The 27,154-nt window shown below is 36.5% G+C and overlaps 1 protein-coding gene across 3 annotated transcripts in view; it reads left to right on the top strand.

Moving 5' to 3' along the window:
* PARP8 (poly(ADP-ribose) polymerase family member 8) overlaps positions 1-27,154 on the top strand; it is a 167,484-nt gene that overhangs the window by 85,501 nt on the left and 54,829 nt on the right. For all 3 annotated transcript variants that reach the window (XM_057743761.1, XM_057743760.1, XM_057743763.1), the window contains 7 exons: positions 370-407; positions 7,369-7,458; positions 8,029-8,099; positions 9,546-9,623; positions 10,877-10,971; positions 19,817-19,877; positions 20,328-20,418. In XM_057743761.1, the coding sequence (XP_057599744.1) occupies positions 370-407; positions 7,369-7,458; positions 8,029-8,099; positions 9,546-9,623; positions 10,877-10,971; positions 19,817-19,877; positions 20,328-20,418 (524 nt within the window). The remainder of the gene's footprint in view (positions 1-369; positions 408-7,368; positions 7,459-8,028; positions 8,100-9,545; positions 9,624-10,876; positions 10,972-19,816; positions 19,878-20,327; positions 20,419-27,154) is intronic.

The following is a 27,154-nucleotide window of genomic DNA, read 5'->3' as shown; positions in this document are numbered from 1 at the left end:
CTTGAGTACCATGCTAAACAGGAGAAATACTTTGTTTTTGGTAAGAAAAGATGATTTGATAAAACCTGATTAAACGATGCACGTGTTCATAAATTACTGGATGTTAGACGTTGCTGAGAGAAAAAGACCTGGTATACTAAAAAAAGTATCACGGAAGATATATATTACTACCTCATATATCTTAAAAATCTGTAAGTTTCCCATGTCAGATATCAAAGATGTTTTCTAATCCGCTTTGTTATCTGTTTGTACTTATATCTCTGTAAAGTGATGGGTAACATGGGGCTGGTTTTCATTGTGTAAAAGCATGTCTGCCTTAGCAGTAACTTGAGCCTTTCTTTTCTCTCTTTTTCCCCCCTGTTTCAACAGTGTATCCTATTCAGTACATGTATCTGAAGATTACCCAGGTATGTTTTTCTTTTTTTTTTTTACAACTATTCATGCCTTGATTCCTTTGAATATTTTTTTTCTTCTGGAGATGTAAAATGTATACAAATACACTAGGGGTGAAGTGTTGGTAGGGAAGGCTTAAAGATAGAAAAGACTTCTGTGGATTGCCCTGAGGTGCAGTATAGAATCAGAATAGTTTTCCTGTGAAACTGCTTTCCTTGAGCTCATATGATAGCTTCAGCCTATATATTTACCTCATTACAATTAAAATATTCTCTAAACTGGCTTAGCTGTTGACTTGGGAACATTATTTGGTTTTTCATAATCTAAAAATAATAGGAGTAACAGCTAAAATAATAGCTAAAAATAATAGTAATATTTGAAAATAATAGGCCTGTCTTAATTTCCCTATGTGTATTTATAATTAAACAGTTCTCACAGCAACCCTACGAGATTGTTAGCATAATATCCTCATTTTACAGACGAATGATGACACAGCTAGTCAGAGGAGGAACTGCAATTTGAACTCAGTAGCCCAGAGCCGGTGGACCGTAGCGCTAGACTGCAGTAGACTTCTTGCGTATACACTGTGTGTCCTGAAATAGATTAGTAGATCCACAAACACTTGTCCGTAGAAAACCATGTAAGATCACTACAGATCATTTTTCTATAAATCAAACCAGAATCTTTCTTCTAGGCCATGTTCGGTCTTTCTAGACTTACTGTCATCTCACTGGAGCCCAGGATGTGTATGCCAAGAGTTAAGTCATGATAATTTGAAGATACGAGCAAGATGTGTTTACCTTTAGTGTTTTTCTCACCAGTGATATCTGTAATTTTATCTTGAATAAGCATAAGCACTGTAGACTTAGTTTAGATCAAATATGATTTGATTAGTTTACCCCAAAGAAAAAAGTATAATGCAAAAATCTATTGTTTATTATATCCTATGGCAAAGATTAGCAAATTTTAACTGCCTATGTTTCATATTTTTTTTTCCAGTATTCTTACTTAATAAAATCTGATGATTACCAAACTAACTGTTCTGATCTGTCAGAGTCATAAATTGAAATCATAACTCCAAGTCCTATTCAAATCTAGCCATTTTGTTCATCATTTTCTGTGTAAAATGACATTGCTATAAGTAACTTTGATTATATATACTTAGAGTATTTTAAAAAAATAGTTAATGTGCTATGAGGATACTGTAAAACTTATTTCTTTAGCATTTAAGCTAAGTTATTTCTTGTGGCAATTTGCATTATGCATTTAACCTTTTTGTAAAATCAAATGTTACATTTTAAAATAATTTTCATAAATCATAAACTCCTTTACAGTTATTTTGCTATGATCTCCATATGTTTCAAGCACAGCACTATAAAACTGTTGTGTAATTTTACAAGGAGAGTTATTCATTATTAAAAATATGCCTGTTTTTAATAACAGTATAAAAAGTAGTCTAGACAGATATTTTTGGAAGAACCAAGACATGAAATACACAAAGGAAAAAAGTTGGATATAAACAGTTTTGCAATAGCCTGCTCCCTTATTATGATATAGTATGTTTTTGATGCTGAATGTTTTGCTTGAGGATGTTAGGAAAATAAAAGCCCCACTATTTATTGTAAATATGATGATTATTGTGCTTCTCATCTGCGGCAGCTCCTCGAGATGTCAGCCGTGAGAGATGCAGGACTTTCTTAAGTGAAGGTGATAGAAATAAGGCCACAAATCAAAGCCCAGTTGGAGACAGCAAGTGAAGTATTCTCTAGTGCAGGGACTGTGGTGGAAGATGCCTTTCATAAGCCAAGTGACCTGAAAGCTGGCCCCCTCTTGTGGCCAAGAAGAGTCACTCAGGGTTTTCTCGCCATGCGGGAGCCCTGCGAGAAGGACAGCATACAAAAACTGAAATGGAAAATTAAGGATCGGTTATCACTGGTGCTTTCTGAAATTGAATTTGCTTCATGCAGCAAGTTCTTAGTGAATTTCCTATCTAAAATGAGGTGTAAATAACACACAGAGATGTAGAGAGAGATGCATGCATTTGGAGTTGGAATTTTGAATTGGTTGATGCCAAGTATTTTCACATACATGACTGAACTGATTCTAAATACCAGTCTGTGTACAGACGGGACACGTGCCATCATGACATTTTATACTTGAAGAAATGTGCTGAGAGAGGTTAAATATTCCCCAAGGATGCGTAGTTTGGTGATAACCAAGTCTCTAATTCACTTCTGATTCCTGTCACTTCTGGGGAAGAAGAAGTAGTAGTAATTTTATGGAGCTTTCTCCACAGTAAATACCACTACGATAACGTTTTCTCCATTATTAACTTTTAATCCATAGTTATTTGTACTAGGAGTTCAGTTAATACACTTGATTTCTCATATAGGTAATATTATGTAAAAATTATATTTTATATATATATTTGCTCTTCCTTTCCACTATTCATACCTGTATTTTTTCTCCTCTTGCACTGGCTAGAACTTCCAGAATGATTTTTAGTAATAGGTATGAAAATTGGCAGCTTTGTTCCTTTTCTCAAAATTAGTGAGCTTGCTTCTAGTCACTTTCAGAAAAGCAAGTTCCTTTTCTTATTTACTAAGTTTTTTTTTTTTTTTTTTTAAAGAATAACTAGTAAATCTTATTAGAATTCTTTGGCATCTAATGAGGTATCATGTATGTTTTCTCCTTTGAACAGGTGACAAGGTTATCTTAGCAGATATCTTAATGCTGCTCTATAAGAATTGTGTATTTTGTCATGTACTCTGTTATTCAAGACTCCAAATTGATGAAGGAATTAAACTGTTCTTTGGCATTTGATAGAACTTGCTAGCAAATCTATCTGAGCCTGATATCTTTTTAGGGATGGTTCTAGGGCAGTTGTCATGTTTTTTTTGGCCGTGATTAGCGATCTGTTCCTTTTTTCTATTTCTTAGTCATTTTTTAAAGTGTTCTTCTTGAAAGCCCACTATATTGGAGAAATGTCCAAACTTTTTAGCGAAAGGTGTTTTTAATAGTATTCAGTCTGTAAGTCTGAAAATCTTCCACATCTCTGTGGTTATTTCTCCTTTCTCATTTCTGTCATATTATATTTATTCTTGTCTTTTTCTCCCCTTGATTTTTCTTCCAAAAAGTTTGCCTGTTTTACAAATTATTTCAAACAAATAGCTCTCTTTTATGTTGCTTTTAATTTCTGAATGCAGTAATCTTGATAGTACTTTTGTTAATTCCTTCTGCTAATGTTCCGCAGGCTTTTTTCCCCCTACTTTTTCTGGATAACGTCGTTCAGTGATTGTCTCATCATTTAAGTTTGAAAATACAGTACGGAATTGTTTTGCCCTGTGAATGTGTATGAGCATCATCCTCTAAATTCAGGATTAATCCATCATGTTTATTTCCTTAGGAGCAGATTTACCATTTTATGATTTTAATCTATGAAGTTACCTGTGCCATCTGTTGAAACTCATTTCATAGTTTGTTTTTGTGAAAATGACAATTTAGAGGGTCTTTAAGTTTTAGGTATACATAATAACATGTATATAAATGAAATACTGAAGATATATTGGCTTTTCAAAATAAAGTGAAAATGTAGAGCAGCCCTCTAGTTTACCTGTACTTCTTCATGCAGTTATCCTGTGGACAGTTTTCTGATTTTTAAAGGAAAGTATATTACAAAACCACAGATGAGTGACTCTGTTGTAACAGACCAGCAGAATTCTTTCTCATCGGTTACCACCTTTAATTGGAGGCTTACCTAGTGGAGGGTATGAATTCTCTCATTCCTCTTATATGTTTTACAAGATATTGCAGTTGTTGAGTGACAATATTTTGATATTAAAAAACATAGCAAAGCATTGATGTTTGGATTCAGACAGTTTCACCGCTTTCTACGCTATGTTAATTATCGTAGTTACTTAAATAATATAGGGGAATTAATTTTTCTGAGCCTTGGTTTCCTTATGTTTAACATAGGGATAATAATTGATTGACTTGGTGGTTGACATGAATATCATATATAGGGGAAACATGCAGATTATATTATAAAACCAATAGTTATTATTTATAATTATTTCCATTTAGTTACATAGTAATGAATAATGGAATGATGGCTTAAATTGCAAATAGAATAAAAGAGAATAAAAGCAGTACTTTGAGATGCATTTCCATAGCTGTCTACTCATCTCTCCCCTGTCCACAGACGTTCCAGTAATGCTTGCACAGTCTGGTAGGGAAGGGAGGAGATAATACTCATAACTGTTAACAGCCTTTAACAAGGATCTATAGGTTCTCTACAAAACGTACAAGTTAAAGAACCTAACTGGCCCCAGAAGCTTTCAGAAAAAAAAAAAAAAAAAGTCAGCCTAGACTAAAGTGGGAGGCTTTCCAGTGTAGGAATTTGAGTTTGAAAGCATTCAGTTCTGTCATTGACTCATTCTGTCATTGACTCATTACCTTAAATATATTCTTTACCCTTTTTGTGTCCCACTTTCCTATGTCTAAACAAAGACAGTGTATTATTTACAGATGTCAAAATAGTTTGGGGAAGATTTAGAAATACTTAGTTAAACAGCAACAACAACAAAAGAAAACATAGAATCAATTCAGCCAGCTGGGGCGCCCCTCAAAGATCACCATCAAGCCTCTTCGTTTTATTTTATTTATTTTTTTTAAGCCTCTGTGGATTAGACTTACAGGGATCAACAGCTTATTGGTAACAGAGTCTAGATTTGAAGTGCTTTGTCATTCTCTTACATTTCTGTTCTTGACTTGGATATACTTCTGTGATCTGGCCTGTTGTAATGGTGATTTAATGAATACTGTCATGAAAACTGAAAACATTTTGGTTTGGGTAAATTAAGCCAAAAGCAGAAATTAAAAGTGTTCTAATGCTTAAGTACTAACCAAAGTACAAACTGGTAGAAAATCTCTTAGAAAATGGTGTGTTGAATGCATAACCCTATCTTTCAGCTTTATGCAACATTTATTTACTAAGTGATACTCTCTTGAATCACACCTCACTGCCTTCCAGTGTCAACACTATGTAAACCCACTGATCCTCTGAACTGAGTTATTCACGGCCCTGTTTTCTTAAACAAAGTTCCAATTTATTTGCCTCTTGATGCTTTAGTAGAATCCTTCTCATTCCATGGCACTGAGATATTCCATGATACTGTGTTCACTTTGCAGAGTCTTCTGGATCTTCCCTCCTAGCTGGTGGTCAGCTCTTCCTTCCGTTGCTTTGATGCTCTCTTTCTTCACAAGTTTGCTTGAAGGAGTTCATCGTGCATAGGGAAAACAGTTACTAAGTTGATCCATAGCAAATAACTTTGAATCAGTAAGGCTCTGAATGAGGGTTTTGGAAACTGAACCCTCTGAATGAGGGTTTAGGAAACTTACTGTGTAAAAGAGTAGCTTTTGATTCTCACCTGAAAGTAGGAGGTTCCTGACAAGAAGAGACTCCAGATAAGCAGTCAAAGGCTCACCTCATCTGATGAGACAGTAATCAAAAGTTTATATTAAATCTGTTTCTTAATTTGGGGTCTCGCTTGATAAACACAGAGATCTCACACCCTCCTAGATGCTACTTGAAAAGGAAATAGGCACAATTTGTAATTAGAACAAATCAAAGTAATGAGGCACACCTGCCTTGTGTTACGTCTGCTCCGCCCCCATGTCCTCTCAGCACCTGGGTAACTTAAAGTCCCGCGGCTGCGCGGTGAATACATAGCACTGTCATTTACTCACTACTCGAGGTCTGAAAGCACTTCAGGCGTTTCTTTGGAAATAAAGTAATGACTTAGCTATCTGTTAATTAAAAATCATGTTCTCGCTGCACTGACACAGGATTATGAAAACTTGGCTCAAGGTCTTTTATCGTGTACTCAGTAAGTTATCTGAACACTCAGTTCTTCTAGCAGACATTGATACAGGCTTCTGTTGTTTATTGGGTATATTTCATACGTATATATTTTTATATATACGTATACATTTTTTTCTACATCATTGACAAGTGTATTATAGGACATTAAAAATTGGTAAAATATTTGTTGAATAGCTGTGTCACAGATGCCCGTGGTCATCAGTGAGCAAAAAATGTAACAGCTGTGTGTCATATTACCGTATACTTGATACCAGTATTAGGAAGGATGCTCTTCAGTGAGTTGAGGCAGCCAGTTGCATCCAAGTGATCCGTTACTGCATGGGGTGTTAGAGATGTATTTGGATAGTCTCCATCCAAAGTCTGTATTTCTCTAGGAGATGCAAACCTCCTTAAAGAAGCCATTCACAATTAATTCACACATGAATCTGCAATTTACTTCATTTTTTCTCTGAGATTAATTAATGAGAGTTAATTAATTAATTAATGAGAGTAATGGTATGAGCCTCATGAGTGTTGAAAGTGATGTGGCTACACCTTAATTGTTTTAATAGAGGTTGTACTTTTTCAAGTTACCATGCCTTTAGTTGTCTATAATTTCTTTTTTTTTTTTTGAAAGCTCTTTATTGGAATGTAATTGCTTTACACTGTTGTGCCAGTTTTTGAGGTACAACAAAGTGAATCGGCTGTGTTTATACATATATCCCCATATCCCCTCCCTCCCGCGACTCCTTCCCACCCTCCCTATCCCAGCCCTCGAAGTCCTCACGCATCATCGAGTTGATCTCCCTGTGCTATGGAGCAGCTTCCCTCTAGCCGTCTATTTTGCATTTGGTAGTGTGTATGTCAGTGCTACTCTCTCGCTTCGTCCCAGCTTCCCTTCCCCACCCCAGTGTCCTCAAGTCCGTTCTCTGCATCTGCATCTTTATTCTTGCCCTGTCACTGGGTTCATCAGTACCATTTTTTGAGATTCCATATATGTGAGTTAGCATATGGTATTTGTTTTTCTCTTTCTGGCTAACTTTGCTCTGTATGACAGATTATAGGTCCATCCACCTCACTACGAATAACTCAGTTTCATTCTCTTTTTGCAGATAATACATATGTGTCAAGTTCAGAAAATGATGAAGATGTATTAGTTACTACAGAGCCAATTCCAGTGATTTTTCATCGAATAGCAACAGGTAATAGGAATACACTATTTTCTTAAATTTCAGCTTAATATTTTCTGGATTGTAGGTAGCTTTGTTTTTTGGTTTCTTTCAACCCGTATGACATTTATCATTGGCATCTATAAATCTGGTTTTCCATACAAATTTTCTGTTTAAAGTCATTAGTTTGTTTTCCAACAGTTTTTAAAATGCATAAATTAGTACGTTAAAAAAGTCCTGTTTTTAAATGCTTTATGTCGACAGTTGCTTTTGTGAAAATATTTTCATGCATAATGATACTGCTAGACAGACTGAGTACTTAAAAAACATACTTAAGGCAATGTGGATCCCATGAACTATGTAGTTAGAGCCGAAGGAATTTGTACTGTGGCCACTTTAGTCTGATCACATTTTTATGAGCAATGAGAAATTGGCATAGTTTGTATATAATACAATTCTCCAACATAATATAATTTCAAAATAGCCCTTAATTTCTCTTGCAAAGGAGAGAATCCTCTATGTGGTGTCTTTATCCTGAAACTTATGAATGTTTGGTGAATAGTATCCTGAAAACTGAAATGATTCTTTAATTGTAACTTTCAGAATTAAGGAAGACAAATGACATTGACTGTTGCTTGTCCATCAAATCCAAGCTGCAGAAGGAAAGTGGGGAGGTATGTGAATTAGATTTTCTGTTTCACGGTATTTTTTCAAAACAGTGTAGATATGTTTGAAATTTACTGTGTGCTTGTAGTTAATATCATCATTATTTAGGTTAAGATTGCATATAGTTGATATGAACACTCCTGGCTTAGGGACTTATGTATGGGAAAGACAGTGGCCTAAAATTAACTACTTTTAAAGTAGTAGAACACCTGGTTTAAATCTAAATAAAGTGCATACAGAACCTAACTTATTCTCTATATTTTCATCAAGTAATGAGTTGATTGAAGAGCACTTACGTAACATTTAGAATAACTGTGTGTGGTATACATAGTTTTGATAAGACCCTTAAAATTTCATCTGTAACAGATAACCTTTCTAGCTAAGGAAGCACAGAGCTTGGGTATAGTCTTATTATTTTTGGCCAGTGTTAAAACAACAGAAACAAACTTATCCCCTTTCCTCACCTTTAAGAAATTTACTTCAATCTATAAATACTGGGACATTAAAAGAACAAAATGAACATGGTGGGACCGACAATTCTTTGGTTTTAAAACTATGCACTGAATGCAACCCTGCCTTCTCTTGGTGTTGTACCATTCATCCTGCTCTTCAGTAGCCAAACTGAGAATCACTGATTTAGCACTATTGTTGCTAAAACCAAAAAACGTTTGTATTTTATAAAACCCAAATTCCCTTTTTTAGGTTTTTTGTCTGCCTTAATAATTTGAAATTTGGTCTAGAAATTTAGGGATGATTACAAAACATTGAGTTAATAGATTCCTGTGTCTAAAAGCAGCTACTTTTTTCTTATTTTAACTGGGTCAGGGATAGGAATAGTTACTTTAGATGAATTTTTGTTGTTTGTACTTTAGGCACATAACAGATACGGTTCAGTTGATTAGAAACTCAAACTTCAAGTTCAAGCATATTTAATGAAATATCCTTTTGAAATCTGAAATCTGAAATGATTTCTACAAATTGAAAGTTTCTCTTCATAATGATTTGTATTTATTTTCATAATTTGATTTTTATATTATTAGGTTCAAAGTGCCTTTTCTTTCATGCCATTGTGTGGAGTTGGCAGTGGAAGTAAGAACAGTCTGGGATAAATAATGCTGAGTAATGTTTTAATAAAAAATTGAATCAGTATGAGCTTCTCAGATGTTTTATCAGAACAAAACCAAAGTTGTAATTTATTAACATGGTTTTTTATATACATCAAATATTAAACTGTACAACTCAAGACCAGTGAAATATACATGGAGCTCAATGCACCCACAACACTGTCTCTTACTACCTTTTGTTTTTGGTTTGTACTGCACCAAGAATGCTTTTATTTAAAATCCATGTGATACACACAAGACCTACCTATTAGGGCCATTTGTCACTTTCTTTTCAAAAGGAGGAAAACTAGTTTGACCATTAAAATTGTCCTCTTACTCTATTATTTTAAGGAGTCAAGACAAAACAGTACAGTGGAAGAAGATTCTGAAGGAGATAACGATTCTGAAGAGTTTTATTATGGAGGCCAGGTAAGCACATCCGCTCTCAAAGGCAGCAGGAGCCTCATGTGCTCTCGTGGGCGTCGGTGCTCCTGCTCTGAAAGACTGTGTGTGTTTCAGTTCTGAAAGACTCTGTGACTAACCAGGAAGCTTGTGTAGTGTATCTGTTGCTCATTTTCTACGTATGTTCAGAAATTACGGTTACTTTTGCCATTCTTTGATCATTTATTTACATTAAAGTTGTCATACTTCATTACAGAGATTTTGCAGACGGTATCTTATTATGCTTTTAACTCTTACTGTGATCGAGCATGTTGTGCTCAGGCAGTGTTGTGAAATGGTGACACTAATAAAAGCACGGATTGTTAGTGTTAAATGGAAGGTGATTAACCTCTGTACAAATCGACGGGCCCTGATTGTCGAGCATCTTCCTTTTCCTTCTATACTAACACACGGTGCTTGTGGGAAGAGTGTCAGGAGGAAAGGTCGTGATTTATATGCATGGAAATGGCATGGCCGCATGTGCATATGTACAGGAGACTTCATTGTATTTTTCCAGGATAATGTTAACATTTTACACTGAGCGTTTGATTTTAGGATATAGCTGTATAACGTGTCTTGCTCTGTTTCTGTAGACTTCTTGGTCAAATATGCTTTGTAGCTTGGGTAGTACAAGGGAAAGGTAATATGTTAAAGAGATGCTTTGAAGCCAAAGTTATTATTATGTAAAGAGTGCAAGTCAGTTTATTCATTCAGAATCAAAAATTAGTAATTTGTCAATCAAGCATATGCAAGGCAGTAGAGGTATGGATGGACATGCATAAAACTAGGTTTCCTCTTTCCAGGCATTCCTTACTAGGAATGGGGTACTTTTCCTAGTGATTCTTTAAGCAATATAACACTTTAACATTGTGCAAAATAATTCTTCCAGTTTTGATTTTTGTTTATACTGCTAATTCTTAGAGAGGGGAAGTAAATGCTTTTTTTCAGTCTAGAAGTTTTTCAGATTATCTGCCACTTCCTTCACTCCTTCTTACACGGGCGTTGTCTCCGTATCAGAGTAGTCAGATATGACGTTTTAAGCATAATAAGTTATTCTAGACATATGTGAGCCTAAGAAGTTTAGTGAATATATTGCCAAACTGTCTATTTTTTTTTATGAAGGCGACAGAGAACATGCCCACGGCAGAACTACAGGGTGGCCTGTCCAAGAGATCGTTTGTGTTTTGATGTTTTTGATTCTCTTCACCCTAAGTCACTTCTGAATTCCCCCTTTTTGTCAGGTGAACTACGACGGAGAGCTGCACAAGCACCCCCAGCTTGAAGCTGACTTGTCAGCAGTGAGAGAGATTTACGGGCCACGTGCCGTTTCTCTCAGGTAAGTGAATACCTTTGGTGAATACAGCTGAAGATTATTTGGAAAGTCACTGGAATTTTCTGTGGGAGTTACTTAAGTGGAAATTTTCTTGGGCTTAATTATATTTGAAAGGATATGAGAGAGTCTGTTATGTTTCTACTTGTACAAAATGACATATTTATGACTGATTTTTTGTGGGTACGTGTGGTTTAAGATTACATGGATTGCATTAAAGAAATTAGTTATTTTGGAGAATTCGTTTGATAGAATATCAGTTTTGAGTGGCATCATAATCAAGTCCTGTAATAGATTTGGCCCGCTGAGCCTGTGCTGTTATCATAAATCAAGGACCTATTTGTGTTAACAATAAAAGGGAATAATGCGTAACTGCTGGTATCCGCTCACATTGTGATGTGTGATCTGGCCCCTAAAAAAAAGAAAGGAGAAGAAGACATAGCGTGTGTCGGAGTGATGATGTATTTTTTTGTTGCGGTTACTTAATATATTGCTTGGTGATAAAGTTCTAGACCGTGTTTGATTCCTTTAATCATTCAGAAGACCCCACCATCCCTATTCAGACTTTCTCTTCTCTCCTTAATGTAAGAAAAACCCTTTTCTGCCATCATACTTGTTTCCTTCCACGAGTCAGATCTGATTATTCAGAGTTCTGTTATCTTCCTGAGGGTGGTCTCCAAGTCTGCAGACCCCTCTCACAGCTCATCCACCCGAGTCAGGGTTGTTCCTGTTCTCCAGATAGGCTGTATTTCCCCTTGACGTGGCCCTTTGCCCAAGCAGTGCTTCCCTCTCCAACCCGGCTGCTGTCTTTATTCAAGCCCCAGCCCACAGGTCAGCTTTTCTTCGAGCCTTCCGTGAATCTCCCATGCAGCTTGGTCGTTCTGCCCTCTGCACGCCCATCACATTTGGCTCTTAATCTCATGTATTATTCTCTTCATGTCTTGTCATTATTGGTTTACTTCACCCATCTAGACTGTGAATTCTGTGAGTGCTGGGGCAGCACCCTTTTTTGTTATTTGCCTTTATTTTGTGTTGATTTGATTTTCAGTCCTGCCTGTACTCCAGTGCTTGGCACAGCACAGGGCACGTGTGAAATACCGGCTGGAGGCCTCTTGATTGTTTCCAGTGGAACGTCCATGAGAAATGTTCATGTTATCTGGGTCCGTTCTTTTCAGTGGACATATCCAGATGTTGAGAGAGCAGACAAATACTTTTAGTTGGGAAGTATAACACGGCTGTTATATAACTGCTAACTGTTTCATCTCACCTGCAGCAGCTCACAACCCCCCGCAGCCTACGTAAGCTGGGGTTGTGTTCCTGGACCCTCTCTCTCCTCCTCAGGGAGGAATATTAGGCTGCAATGGAGTGACAGTGATTGGGATTATATTTGGAAAAGCAGATCTTTGCCGTTTTCAGAGTTTTAGGACATTAGCTGAGACCATGTCCCAGTGGATCTGTGCTGTGGCTCCAGGAGAAGGAGCACGAAGATGCAGTGAGTGTTACAGGATGAGTAAACGAAGGAGGCAGTAGGGACTGTCCGTACGTTTCCTGGCGGCCCAGTGGGTCAGGCTCTGCGCTTTCACTGCTGAGAACCTGGTTTGATCCCTGGTAGGGGAACTAAGATCCCACAAGCTGTGCCGCTCAGCCTAAAGAAAGAAAGAAAGAAATGAATGAATACATTGTCCAAAACAATGACTGATATTTTTTAACTTTAGTCGAACTTTGCTTGAAAGCTTAAAACTTTAATCCCAGTAATTTAACCCTCTCCCCTGTGAAAGAAAAAAGTGTATATAATTAATCATTCAGTACAACCTAGAATTTAACTGCTTTTCATTTGAAATCTGTGTTTTTGTCACACATTGATTGCATTTTTAGCTAGTTTTTTTATACATATTTCCATACTGTCTGGGCCTCAATCATAGCATCATACATATGTGGATATTTTTGCTTCTTCCGCAAGCATCTGTTTATGATAATTTCAATTAGTATTTTCCATTACTAATACAATATTGATAATTTATGGGCTATTGAAATTAGATAAATATCTGAAATTTCATTCAAGGGAAGTATCTAAAGTCATAAATCGTTTTGATTATTTTCCCCTCTCCTCTTTAACTTACAAGTTTTGATCCATTTTAAATCTTAACGAATGCAAGCTGTGTTCTTGCCTGCTCTGGATTTTCTCTAACTACAGAGGATGTTTCCAGAATAAATAACCTCCCAGAGACCTCATGATATAAAGGTGAAGCACAGCAGCACTAGTTTGATTTACTTAAAATAAATAAGAGTGCATTTACTGTCTGGTCTCCACTGTGGCGTGGACACATGGCAGAAAGTAGTTGGGCCTGAGGTCTTGGAGTCATCTTCTTTGCAAAGTTCTAAGTCTGTTGAAAACAGACTGTTCTAATTAGCTGTTCTTTTACTTAACTGAGGTTTATAAGAACTTAATGGAGTTTGAAGAGCAAAAGTACCTCAATATGCATAATAGGCTATTTGGTGTCATTTTTTTTAATGTGACATCTAATGAGAAAGGCAGCTAACCACATCTAAGTTCTCCATGAGAGGTGAAAATAACAGAGACTGCCTCCATTGAGGCAATCCTGTCTTTTAGTAGGTTGAAGGAGGCTGTGGAAAAAGTAGCTGATGATAAATGTGTTGCTTAAGTAGGTGATTTTAGCTCTACCTGGCCAGATCATTCAAAAGCAGCATTCTGGCTGGGTTGAACCATACTTGTAAACACTGATGACGATTCTGATTCATCGGCTCTCGTACAGGAAGTGAGTTAGGTCTCTGGGGAACGTGATGAACCCTCTGATCGTCCTCAATGTGTCTCATCTTGAATCATGCACCAAAATGAGGTTATTTTATGTTTTCATTATAAATTTACTCTTACAGTCATGCATTTATAAAAAAAATCATCAGTGCCATTGAAAACAACTTGAGATTAATATTTTTAGGAAGTAGGGAATTATCACAAAATTCTCATTTGGTCAGGAATGAAATAATTCTGATAATTTGCTTATGATGTTTCAAACTTTTACCCCAAATAAAATATCCTTCGCTTTATGATCATCCATCGTCCGTGTGAAAAACTGAAAGCACCTGAGTAATGTTCTAACCTTTTTATTGTGACTAATGCTTAAAGTAGGTTTGTGACTGTTCTGCATTTTGATCACTTTTTGTGGTTGGATGACTGTAATTTTGTAGTTGATGTTTTGGAGGACAGGACATGCAGAGGATTTTTTAAGGTTTGAGGAAGCTATACTACTATATTGAGGCCCACCACCCAAACATATATCTCCTGGAAAAGAGAGAGAGAGAGAGGAAAAGAGGAAAGAAAAAGCCACATACATCAGGGTGGATTACTTTAATTTCTCTGGATTTCCGTTAGTAGTGGGCCAGTAGGACTACTTAAAACATGTCTGATTCTCCTCTTCTGGCAGATGGCAGAATAGTGAAATGCGAGCCGAAGTGCTAGTGTGTGAGTTCCCACGTCTTCAGGACTCCACCACTCTGGGCCCCTTGGTGACTACAATGAGTAGCTTCCTCACTTGTCCTCTGAGTCCATAGTAAGCAGGTAGTGTGAGTGAGATATAAATCCTTTTTTGTGTGTGTTAGACCAGTGAGATTTTGAGGATGTTTGTTACTACAGCATAACCTAACCTACATCGAAGTATGTCATTCGTCCAGAGGTCTTGGGTTGTGTGTTTGTAACGTCCTCTGCAGCATATCGCGTCTCCCGCTTCTGCCTCTGGGGCCTGGGCAGAGTCAGGGGAAGGCGATGTGATGGCAGGAGGCACACAGAAGAAAGAAGCAAAGAGGAGACTATTTCTCAAAACACTGGCATTAAATCTAGATGTAAGCTTCAGAATATCAGATCTCAGTCACCTCTATTTCCAACGCCTGTGCTTTTCCTCAGGCCAAACCAAGGATTTTTAAACGGAGGGCAGAGTTGTAGCAAGTGGTTTACACTATACCTCTTATACACTATTATTTTATATGGGTTTCCTTTCTGATCTGGATCTAATTTTTAAATTCTTCTTAGCCTTGTTGTCTTTTAGAGAAATGTATAGCTACGTGAATACAGTTTTGCAGATGCTTTCACCTGCCAAGATTTCTTCCCGACTACTGAGTTTGCATATTTCCTGGCCCATTCACAAGCATCTCTCCCACACTGAGCGTGAAACACACACTGAGTAGGCACACAGAGACAGACACGCAAGCTGTTGAGTTTCAAATGTCATAGGAAGGTGTATGTTTCTTTACAAAATGTATTTCTTCTCAAAATACAACTGACTACTTATTGAAAGCAGAAATAACTAAATAGCAATAGAGGATTTATTGCCCAAGAACTTGTGGTAGAGTTTCGTGTGTGTGTGTGTGTATACACGTAATCTCCTTGACAGTTGATAAGGGAAGGCTATCTCTGTCTAAAATATATTTTTATAACCAGCACGGTCCTGCTAATTTTGATCAGATAGCATTATAAACCGTCACCACAGTAAAATGAATCATCTCTGGTTTTATAGAGAAAGGAGGACCAATGTAGACGGCCGAACATGTAATACATTGTGAACATGTATGTGGTGCCATTAATGAGGATGTTGTCTTGATTAGTTCCCTCAAAAACTGGGAGAACGAATTACTAAGAATTCTAACACATAGTGCCCTCAAAAGTGCATGTTCAGAGAAAAACATATTTCATACATATATTCTTAAATGAACGAGGTCACATGTAAATATTCAAAGTCAGATGGCTGGATTTCAAGATATGTCGTTTCAAAGACTAACTCAGATGTCTGCAAAGAAATTTGTGGAGCAGTTCTTCACAAACCCTCAGTCTCAGAGTGAAATGACTGCATCATATCAATTCTGTGTAGTTTCCCTTCTCTTAAAAGAGTATTCAAGTTGAATTTGATGTGATCTTTTCATAGTGAATACATCTAGGCAGTACATGGAATTATTTTGAATTATTATAACCCGAATACAGCGTTCAGTAACAATCAGTTATGGAGACTCACAATTCAAGTTGCATGCATATCTCAAGCACTCGCCTTGATTCTGCACCTGCTGTTCGTGAGATCCAGGGCTACTGCAAGATCCTCAGACACAGAGCAGTCCTGTGACTGGGTCGCTGCATCTGGACAGACTGTAATCACGCTTTGTAATCTCGCAGTGGGAAACGTGAAATTACTGGCATCATATAAAAGGGCATCACAACGGAAATTGGTTTGCATATACACAGAGTTGTTGTGAGTTCTTTGAAGTGTGGCATAGAAACAAAAAGTGTAACTATTTACAGATCTACACCTGCAGAATCCAGTTAATTGCAAACCTTTAATGCTGCCTCCTTAAAATTCCGTATCCGTGCTTGCTGTGGTGAAGGAGAGCACTTGTAACCCTTTAGTTTCTTTCTTTTTCTTTTTTTTTGGAAGGAAATTGATAGTATTAGGAACTGGGAAAATGCTAACTTTTAACCAAAAAAGTGTTGAAGAAATCATATAAAGAATACTTTAAAATTCATGTATTAAAGGTTTTATAAGGAACATATGTCATGTTCTGATCATAAGTTTATGATAAATTCTGTTGAAATGATCTGGAAACCTATTTTCGAAGAAAACAGCTGTGGGTAAGGTTTGTACTGACTTTTGTTATCTCTGATTCCTTTTTCTCTGCCTCGAAACATACCAAAGTCTTGCCATCATAAGTAAATCTGAAGTTATTCTTCCCTCTGAAATTGGCAAAGATGGGAGAAAAAACTGCCTGGTGATGGTGATGTGGAAAGTGGTCCCTGTGAGAACCTGGCTGGTGTGATTATAAGTTGTTTTAACCTTTCAAAATAGTAAACAGTATCTGTTAAGACTCTCAAATATAGTTATACTATTTATTTCACTGCATAATTCTAGAAATTATTCTCTGAGAAGATAGCTGTACATAGATTTTTATCCAAGAGCTATTTGTCAATATTTATAGTGTAAAAAAAAATTAAAAGCAACCTAATGTTGTATAATTTTTTTTGTATAAATACAGCATTTAAATTTGTGGTTTTGAAGAATATTCCACAATATAAAAAATACTCATTATAGAAAAAGTGAAAGAGCAGGACAAAAATCTTTACGTCCCTTATTATCATTAATAATAATCGTATGTATCACATGGTATGTTAATATGTGAAAGAGGCTGGAGTGAGATATAGACAAAAAGAATTGTCTCTGAGTGGCGGTATTACAAGTTATTGTCTGTTTTTCTCTTTCTCACATTTTATTGATATGTAATGTGTCTGTATTACCATTGTGATCAGAAAAAGTAGATATTTTATAAAATAAATTTTATCCACAACCTATAGTTAATATGTAAGTACTCTTTCTACTTTTTTGGTTTTCCTATTTCTATTTTATTTTTTAAAAGTATTCTAGTTTCCATAGTGTTTAGGTAATCTGCTTGCTCTGTGAACAGTATATTTGGAACATTTCCCTCAGGATACTAAATATTTTTATATCAACATTTTTAGTAATGGGTAATTTTAAAAATTATATCAATATGCCATAGTTTAAGTATTTCCTTCTTCAATATTTGTTTTTTTCTGATTTCTACTTTGCACATATGTTATAATTTTCTTGGGAATGGTTGCAGTCGAGGCCTGTTTGCCTCACCAGAGTATCTGGTGAGCATCGTTAGTGATCTGTCCTCATCACTGTATTTAGTGGCTCTCTTTCCGTGTGGCTGACTTTAGGTGTTTGACTTGTTTTCATTATGAATAATTGGTTCCTGTTCAGGGTCAGCATTGACCATTGGGCCGTGGGGCCTGTTTTGAACAGCTCATGGTGTTTGCTTTTTTAAAGAGTTGTTAAAAAAACCCAGACAAAGAGAAGTATGCAATAGAGACTCTGTATGTCCTGAAAAACCTAAAATACTTACTATTTTGACCTTTATAGGAAAAGTTTTCTGAACCCTGAAATACAGGCCTAAAAGAAATGGTTCTTGTGCCTGGTCCTTATTCTTGTCTTAGTTCCTGTATAATTTCATAACTAAATTGGCATAGTTTTATATCTAAATTTGCATATCGTGTCTAAATTTGCACAAGGTTATAAAGGTTTTTATCCTTTATGAATAGCACAGATGTTTTGACGCATGCAATTAAAGAATTAATTCCTATGCGAATAATTTTATCCTCTTTCTTCTTTATATAACCTTGAAAAAATATGACCATGAAAAAATAAAAAGTGTAATTTCATGCATAATGAAAATGTGCTCAGTGTTTTGATATATTTTTAAGGAGAGGATGGAGAAAGCAGAGAGGCTGTTATTATTTTCTAACAGGCTGTATTTTTTGGTCATTGATATCAAAAAGCAAAAGTACCCTCTAGATTCCTTTATTCATCAAATTACATAAAGCCATTAAATCATTAAAAATGCCTTCTCTGAACCCTCTAAAAGTACCGTAATTTTGTACTGCATTAGCATTAATTGCATCTGTCATACACAGAAATTTACTTACTATGTGCCACATACTGTACAGTTTTGAATGTGAATTCAGTGCCTGACTTCCCACTGACTTCTCATCTGCCCTTTGGCAACTTGTTTCACTTTCCTAAACCTCAGTTTCCTCATCTGTGAAGGAGATAGCGATAGTATCCCTGTCAGAAGCCTATGATGAGGACCTAATGAGATCACCCATTAATGTTTAACCTAATTTCCAACACACGGTGATAGTTTATTGAATAGTGAATTGGCTAAGCACTTGCGTAAATAAATAGAATACCTGTATTCAAATCCTGGCTCTGCTACAAAGTGCTGTTGGGTGAGTTACTTTATTACACTGAGCCTCAGTTAATGGACGTGATAGTTTATTGAATAGTGAATTGGCTAAGCACTTGCGTAAATAAATAGAATACCTGTATTCAAATCCTGGCTCTGCTACAAAGTGCTGTTGGGTGAGTTACTTTATTACACTGAGCCTCAGTTAATGGACGTATACATTGGAAATGGTAGTAACGCCTACAGTGCACTGTGAGCTCATGTGTGTAAAATCCTGAGAACGATTTCTGGCACGAAAGTGCTCCATAAATATTGGCCGTTAACGTTTATAATTTCTGTTATCTCTTGAGTTTTCTCTCTCACTGTGATTAGCATGTATAACTTAAGAAATTTATTAGAATATCAACAATAGAGATGTGTGTGTGGAAAATACAAAAATGGCTGTTTTTGTGATCTTTGTTAACGATATGCTGGTTTGTGACCCTATGTTGTCTAGAGAAGAGTTGGTCTTCATAATGTCTTTGTATGGAATATACTGTTGTCACTTGTCGTAATTGTGATACATCAGACTTTTAGAGCTGCCTATCAAAACATAGTGACATTTAAGCCACAGAGCACCTGGACCAGTTTCAGAACCACTGTCTAACGTGGCAGGATAATTTATGGGCACATTATTGTGGCAATCAATCAGTTACCCCTCTACCCCTTCCTCATGTCAGAAACTCCTTTTTTTGCCCTTAGAGGCAGCTCTGCATCTTCAGAGAGCACAGTGAAAAGCGAGTGGTCACATAAGAAGATTGTTTAGTATGTCACAGAGAACTGGGGATGCTTGAAACTATGAACCAAATAACTCTTGAATTTATGTATGCATTTGCATGAACGTGAAGATGGAAAGATACCTATATGGTATAAAGAGGTCACAGAAGACCACAATCCAACTAAACTGAGTTAGTTAATTCATGTCCACAGTCGTTTCTGAGCTATCTGTGGAAATGAGGGATGAAAATTCATGATTAAATTTTAATTTACAATAACCTAGGACACACTGTCTTTTAAGGAAAATGAAAAAAGTGATGTTAATCTTTGCTTTCAGGGAATATGGAGCCATTGATGATGTCGATATTGATCTGCATATTGATGTTAGCTTTCTTGATGTAAGTATCAACTTATGCAATATGATTGGTACATGCAAAAAACACACTTTTATTCTTGGAGGAAATTTAATTTTACCTTCTCTTATACATAATACTGTAAGTAACATAATGACTTTGTTAAAGTGATTTATGAAGAAATGCTATGACCAGTCAAAAAAGCAGAGATTTTATATATATACATATTTTTTTTCCCCTTCAGTTCTTGTAATATATTCTGAAACTTATGGGCTTGTTGTATAATATATCATTTAAGTTTTCACTTTAATTTTCAGATGTAGAAGGCAAAAATTAAGAGTACTTTGGCTTTCTTTTCACAAGCCAGTAGCTTTTGAAATAATGTGTAGGTCTTAATGATTTATACATTTCTTCAAAATAAGTTAAAAAAATTTTTTTGGAAAAAAATCAAGAACTCTAAAAGATGACTAATTCATCTATCAAATATTTGCACAGGAGGAGATTGCTGTGGCCTGGGACGTGATTCGAACAGAACCTATAATTGTCCGACTACACTGCTCACTGACACAGTATTTAAATGGCCCAGGTTAGTTTTATTTCTCTATTGTTTTGAATGTTCATTAGTTGTGCATTGTGCATTAAGTGAAATGACTGTCCATTTGGTGATTCTGGACATAACTGCAGCCGTCTTGATAATGATACTTAAGTATACTTGCATCCCAACAGAGGTGCTTTATCACCAGTGTAACTACTGGAAGCAGAAACATGTAACATTTAGTGTTATAGTTTTCAGAAGTTGACAAGTTGCTGTGAAACAAACACAATAAAACCTAAAAGAGAATTTTGCATATAATAGAGGCTCAGTAAGTATACTTAGGGTTGCCCTTAGGTTTAATTATTTGTGTCTCTGAACCTGAGATTTAATTTTAATGTTTACTTATCTCACCTTTGATTACTGATCAATTTAGCCTAAGTGTAACATATTTCTGGTTTTGAAAATGGAGATCAAAGTAGTATTTTTGTTTTGCAATACCTAAAGGGATGATTTTGCTGTATCTCAAGGAATAGTTGTTTATAACACAGGATCCTATTATAAATCTTGCCAGGACTTACTGGATTTAAATGTTTTTTCTGCCTACTAACTCTGTCTCTCTCTCGCTCTCACTCTCTTGGTCTCTCACTTTCACACTCAGACACAGATACACAGACACACACACACACTTTCTCATACACACACCTGTATCATATTGTTGCAGTTATCTACTGCTGCAGAACAAACCACTCCAAAACAAAGTGGCTTAAAACAACCTCTCTCTCACCCTTCCTTGGGACTCAACTGGGCAGCCCTGCTTGGAGTCTCCTGTGCATTTGCAGTCAGATGGTGGGTGAGGTTTGTGTCATAAAAGGCTCCACTAGGTTGAATGCACAAGAGGGTTGGACTTCAGATGGCTAGCAGTTAATTTAAGTGTCATTTGGGGACTATGCAGGGCTCAGCTAGGACTATTGGCTTGAATGTCTCCTTATACATGGCTTCTTTGTGTGGTTTGGGCTTCTTGTAGCATCGTGACTGCAATCTGAAAGCAAGTGTACCAGGAGACAGGGTGTGGTAAAAGGCTCAATGACTCTTCCACTGTATTCTATCGATCAAAATAGTCAAAGGGATACGGAGATAGATGGCACCTCTCGAAATCTTGGCCCGTTTTAATCTGCTGTGTACACATTAGCATAGTCTCTGCATGTTTTTCTTCAGGCATATCAAGGAACTTACATCTACTGTGAGTTTTCACATAAGAAAAATATCTGTCCACTCAAGTTTATGAAATATATAGGAAAATCTCTCATTTTGAAAATGTTTCTGTTGTCACCACTTTTTGATTTTTGTATGATGTATTCTACTTAGATAATCAACATACAGTAACATATAGTAACTGATGTGATTTAATGCTAGGCAAAGACAAATAGATGTTACATATTTTTATTTTGATTATTTCAAATATATAGAAATGTAATAAGAAAAATAATTCCCCATAATCCCTCAATACTGAGAAACCTGTAAATCGGTTGGTGGTGTTTCAGTTTTCTGTGCGCATGTAGTTTATTTCCATAAAGTTGACATCAGATTGTAGACATAGCTGTGCACTTTAATGTTATGGCATGAGCCTGCTCCTCCAGTCGTTAGGTATTCTAAAATGGAATGATTTGTAATATCTGCATGGGATTCCAGCCTATAGGTGTATGCGTTTTTGCTGCTGTTGCACGTGTTCTCTGTATTGCTAATATTTTTCTTTCTTCAGTGACTTGAAGTGTACTTATTCTATTTTATTCTGATGGTGGTTAAAAGAAAAAGAAGCCCTCATGTCTGAATTTTTTTTAATTAACGGGGTTAGGAACAAAACTGGGTCATTTAATCTCTACTCACCCCGATTCCATCTGTGCGAGATGACGACGTGGCAGCTTTTAGGTAGTCTTACCACGGTTGCTCATGTGTTTATGTAAAATTGAATTTTAGGCGGAGATTTTCCCTTCACAGTATCTCTTTAAAGATTTGTCACATTTGCATGGTTTTATACATATTTCAACAATTACATTTTAATTCGTGTGTAGGTAATTTGGCTGCTCAGTACATTTAGTATCGCTATTCATCCGTAATTTAATTCTTCTTTTTTCATCCCTGTTAGTTGATTTACATATTTAATAGTTTGTAAATCAAAGAAATGTGAGGGTTGTGCTTCATTTTTCATACCCAAGAATGACTCTGTTTTGTGAACGACACAAATTTGACCAAGTATAAATTTATGGGCTCATCATAGTTCCCCCCCAAAAGGAAGAAGTGTTTTAGAAACTTCTGCTAGTTTGTGTCTGAAGTGTTTTACTTTTGTTCATTAGTAAGAAATCTATCTTGGTTTTGTTTGTGTTTTGTTATGTGTACTTATTGAGGTATTTTTTTCTCTTTCTCCTTGATATTACTTTTTACATACTTATCTTTGATTGGTGTGCTTCTATCTTAATCGGCCCTCCCTTCCTTGACTCAGTCAAGGAAGGGAGGGAATACGGGGCTATGTGTATAAAAACAGATGATTGAACCTGGTGTACCCCCCCAAAAAAAATAGAAAATAAAAAAATAATAAAATAAAATTAATCGGCCTTAAGCAAGTTTTATGTCACCGTTTTATTGTTCCTTCTTTATCTGCTCACCTCAATATATGTAGATTGGATCTAATTCCCGCATCTTCCATGCTGTTTATCATTTCTTTTAGTCTTTCATCCATCACCTCTGATTTTATAGTTTTTTCATTTGTCTTCTACTCCATTAAGTGAATTTTTTCCATAATTTAGTCTTTGATTTAATGTTCCCCTCTGTGTTTAATTTGACTACAATCTCTACTGACACCATATTTTCCCCTCTTTATTATCAGTTGTTTTCACCTTATTTATGCAGCGTCATTTTGAATTTCGTTGTGAACAAAATCAATAATCATCCAAGACATAATTTTGTTTCTGTGCATGGAGGGGTTTTTTTCCCCTCAGACACAAAGCAGTGTTGAAATGCAGTTCTTTCAGAAATTAGCGTGCGTTGTGTATAATTTCTTCCATTAAGAAGAGTAAAGAAAGAGAATTCCACGTTTACTGTAGGGTTAGTTCTAAGATCTGACAGCTAGAGGGGGTGGGCAGGAACTCTGCTGGTGTTCACCGCGCGCCCTGGGACCTTAGAGCTTAGACACGTGACACCTTAGGGCTTTCTGATTCTGGGATGAGCAGGTAAGTACTAGAGAAGGCCTCATTTCCACCCCACCCCTTCGGTGTGACTGATGCGGGACTACGGCAGCCCAGCTGGACACACTTGGTGCTATAATTTATGCTCCACTCTTACCCAGAGGACCGGGCGGAAGTTGGAACTTGACCTGCATCTGTACCCTTGCTTTGCTTTTCCCCTTTGCCTGTCTTTTCCCCCTTCTCCCATTTCCTGGGAGCAATCCTGAACTTGACATAGGTTGGTGGCCCAGGGCGAGAAAGAAATCGGCATCGGCCTCAGGAGGAAGCTCTGCCAGTCGGCGCACGCCTTTATTACACAGCTGCCGTGGGGCGCGCTCTGCTGCTTGGTTCCCCTTCTGTGATGTATTAGTGGTCGTCTGCCTTGAGCTAGTCTTTCATAGAATGGGGGGTTTTGAGACAGCCCTTTAGGGCCCCTTAAGATTAGTTCCATCTGTTCCATGGGTAGCAAAATTCGCTTGGAGTTTCTCTCACATGGGGATGGCATTATTCCAAGTTTCTGGTCCTTTTGCTGGTTTTCTCCTATTTCTAAAATGCACTGATTGTGATGAGGCTGTTCAAGCTGATTGACTCACTTTGCCATCTTAACATGTAAATTTCCCCAAAGACAGTTTTTTTTTCCTCAGAGAAATTTAAGGAAAAATATGATTTAAAATTGGGAATAATGTGAAATATATGACCAGACTAGAGACAGTGATACTACACAGAAACATATAATTTATTATTCTAGAAAAAATAATGAGATTTTACCCTAGTTTATGATTTGGATTATTGCAAACAAAAAGGTGAGAAAGTATTTCTTGAAGACTGTTCTATAATATGTCTTTGACAATATCAGCATTTATAGTAAAATGAGCTTGCAAAACAGTGTATGACTAATGCAGGGTTTAGACTGACCTAGTTAACAGTTCTTTTTGAAAAACATTTATTCCTTGGTTTTGGGAATGAATGAGTAATACTTATTTGAGCTATAATATTTGGCTAAGGCTAATCTGACAGTATATCTGTGAGTGAAAAGGAATGATAAGAATTGAAGTTAAAGATAATTTTCATTGTACATGGTGAAATATACTTTAAATAAAAAGACAAGATTCTTAGGATTTTTATGGTATCTGTATATTTTTTCCAGAATTGCTGGTATATAAGTCTAGTTTCTGATCTCAAGGACGGGGCTGCTTTTAGTTTAAAGTGGTGAACAAATAACATTATTAAAAATGTTTTCTTTTGCAAATCATCTCTACATTGATACCTCTACATTTACACGATCACAGTGTTGGAATAATTTCCATGTATCTTGAGAGACCATCACTTATTGCCTTCCCGGCCTGAATTATGAGAGATAAGGAAAAATTGAAGAACTTTCACCTTTTTTACAACAGAAAATATTTTACTAGTATATCTTTCTCATTCTGTTGCCCCCCAGAATGAACCCTGGGGGGAATTAGGTTGAGGTAAACTTTTAATTTACCAAGAACAGACATTTCTATAATATTTATTACTTTTCCTGCAAAGAAACATTTATTTGTAGATTCTACTTTTATATGTTGTGCAGGTCTGTGTTTTTGGTTCTTGGTTTTGTTTTTGCCTTAAATGACTTTTTAGCTACATTTATGACTGAATATTTGTTTACTACGTGTTTGTTTGCTTAATGGGACTTTAATATTCCAATTTGTTTTCTGATTCTTTTGGCTATCAGAAATCTACTACTTTTAAAAACATTTTAAAAAGTTAATGTAAAACATTTTTAGGTTTACGGAAAACTTGCGCAGGCAGTGCAGTGTCCCCATACACTCTGTGTGCAGCTGTCCTGGTTATTAACATCTTACGTGAATCCGTTAAATATAATCAATTGTAATAATTAATTGCATTACTATTAGTAATATGAATTTTGTCACTTGAATTCTGGAGTATTTTTGGAAGTAACATCTTGTTACCTCTTTCAGTATACTCTAAATTTGGGGGTCATTCAGATTTTATACTGCTAATTGAGTCAATGTAATAACCTATATTGATATTTTCTTAGAAAAGTGATCACTTTGCTAAAATGATTGACATTTATTTCTAGTCATTCATAGTGTGAATAAGTTTTGACCTTCGTATTATTAATTTGTAGGAATAATTTATATATTCTGGATAAACGGTTGTGTCTCTTACGTCTCTTCTCTATCTATATGTCTTATACAGTTTCCGTCAGAGAAGATTTCAGTTCTTCTAGTGCATTTTGGACTTTTCTACATTTTGTTTTAAACTAGGTTCCTTTGTTTATCTGCCTCCATCTTCCCAGTTACTTTTTCCAATCTGCCTGAGAAGAGACTGTGTCTTCTTAAATCTTCTTAGAGAGAACACACTCTGTTCTAACTTTGTCATCTTTTTCTTTAAAAAAAAAATTCCCCTGAGTTTTCAAGTTAGGATTTTTTATTCGCTTTTCTATAGCACAGGACTTGGGACACATGGGATTGGAGTGATGTACTCTCTGTGTTAAGGATTAAAATGTTTTTAGGAAAGAAACTGGTGGGTGATATGACACCAGTTTTCTTTGGTTGGTGGAGTGTTTGTATCCCAGACTGATGGGCAGGACAGAGAGCGAGGCAAAGGGGGACACTAGCCTGGCTTCCTGTGTGGAGCGTGTGTGGTCTGAAAATGTCCTTTCAGCAAGACAGTCTTCGCTCTAACTATCTGTTATCCCAGCTGTTAGTGTGAATGGTGCAGTTACCCATGCTTCTGTAGAATGTCATCCTTTCATTTGCACGCTAGCTTCCATCTCCTTTCACCTAACTAAGACACCTTGCCAGCAATTCTCCTTCCTCTTCTTACACTGTTCACATCTCTTTCTTCTAGAAAATTCCCATCAGAAAAAAAAGATTCTCTCATCTTTAAAATAAACACCTTTAGACTTCCAGTCACTCTTAAGCTAGTCCCTGACACTGCTTCTTGTGACGGTTGAATGTCTTCATTAACGTTGTCTGTATTAGCTAACTTCATTTTCTTTCCTCTTTTTTCTCCTGAACACGCTGTAGACCTGTTTCGGATGTGTCACTTCACAGACACTACTCCTGCCGGTGTCCCCAGTGACCTGAATGTTGCTTAATGACCCTGTGACCGGCTTCGAGTCCTCATCTTCATTAACTTAGCAGCGTTTGCTAACAGTTGTGTGCCCCCTCTTTGGAAAACTGCAGTGAATATGTATCCAGGTCAGCAGCATTCTGGACTCTTACGTCCTCCCAGCCGTTCCTCTTCAGCCTTCTTCGCTGAGCCGCTAGATGCTGGCAGGCTCAGGCAGAATCGTAGTTTCTCATCCAACCTCATGCCTTTAGATACATACGTATTCTGGCTCTTCCAAATGTATGTCTTTAGCACGTTCCTCTCATCTGAATGCCTAAATGTTGGATTTCTCTATCCACTTGCCTGCTTAACTTTTCCACTTAAGTGACAAACAAGCATCTCAAATCTACAATATCCAGAGTCAGGCTGCCGATCTCCCCCACCTCTCCAAACCCGATTCTCCTGTAGTCTTTCACGTACCAGGAATTGGTAAATTTCATCGTTCTGGT

This window comes from Hippopotamus amphibius, chromosome 1, assembly GCF_030028045.1.
Source record: "Hippopotamus amphibius kiboko isolate mHipAmp2 chromosome 1, mHipAmp2.hap2, whole genome shotgun sequence".
Classification (NCBI taxonomy): Eukaryota; Metazoa; Chordata; class Mammalia; order Artiodactyla; family Hippopotamidae; genus Hippopotamus; species Hippopotamus amphibius.
This window is presented reverse-complemented; position numbering and strand designations above follow the sequence as displayed.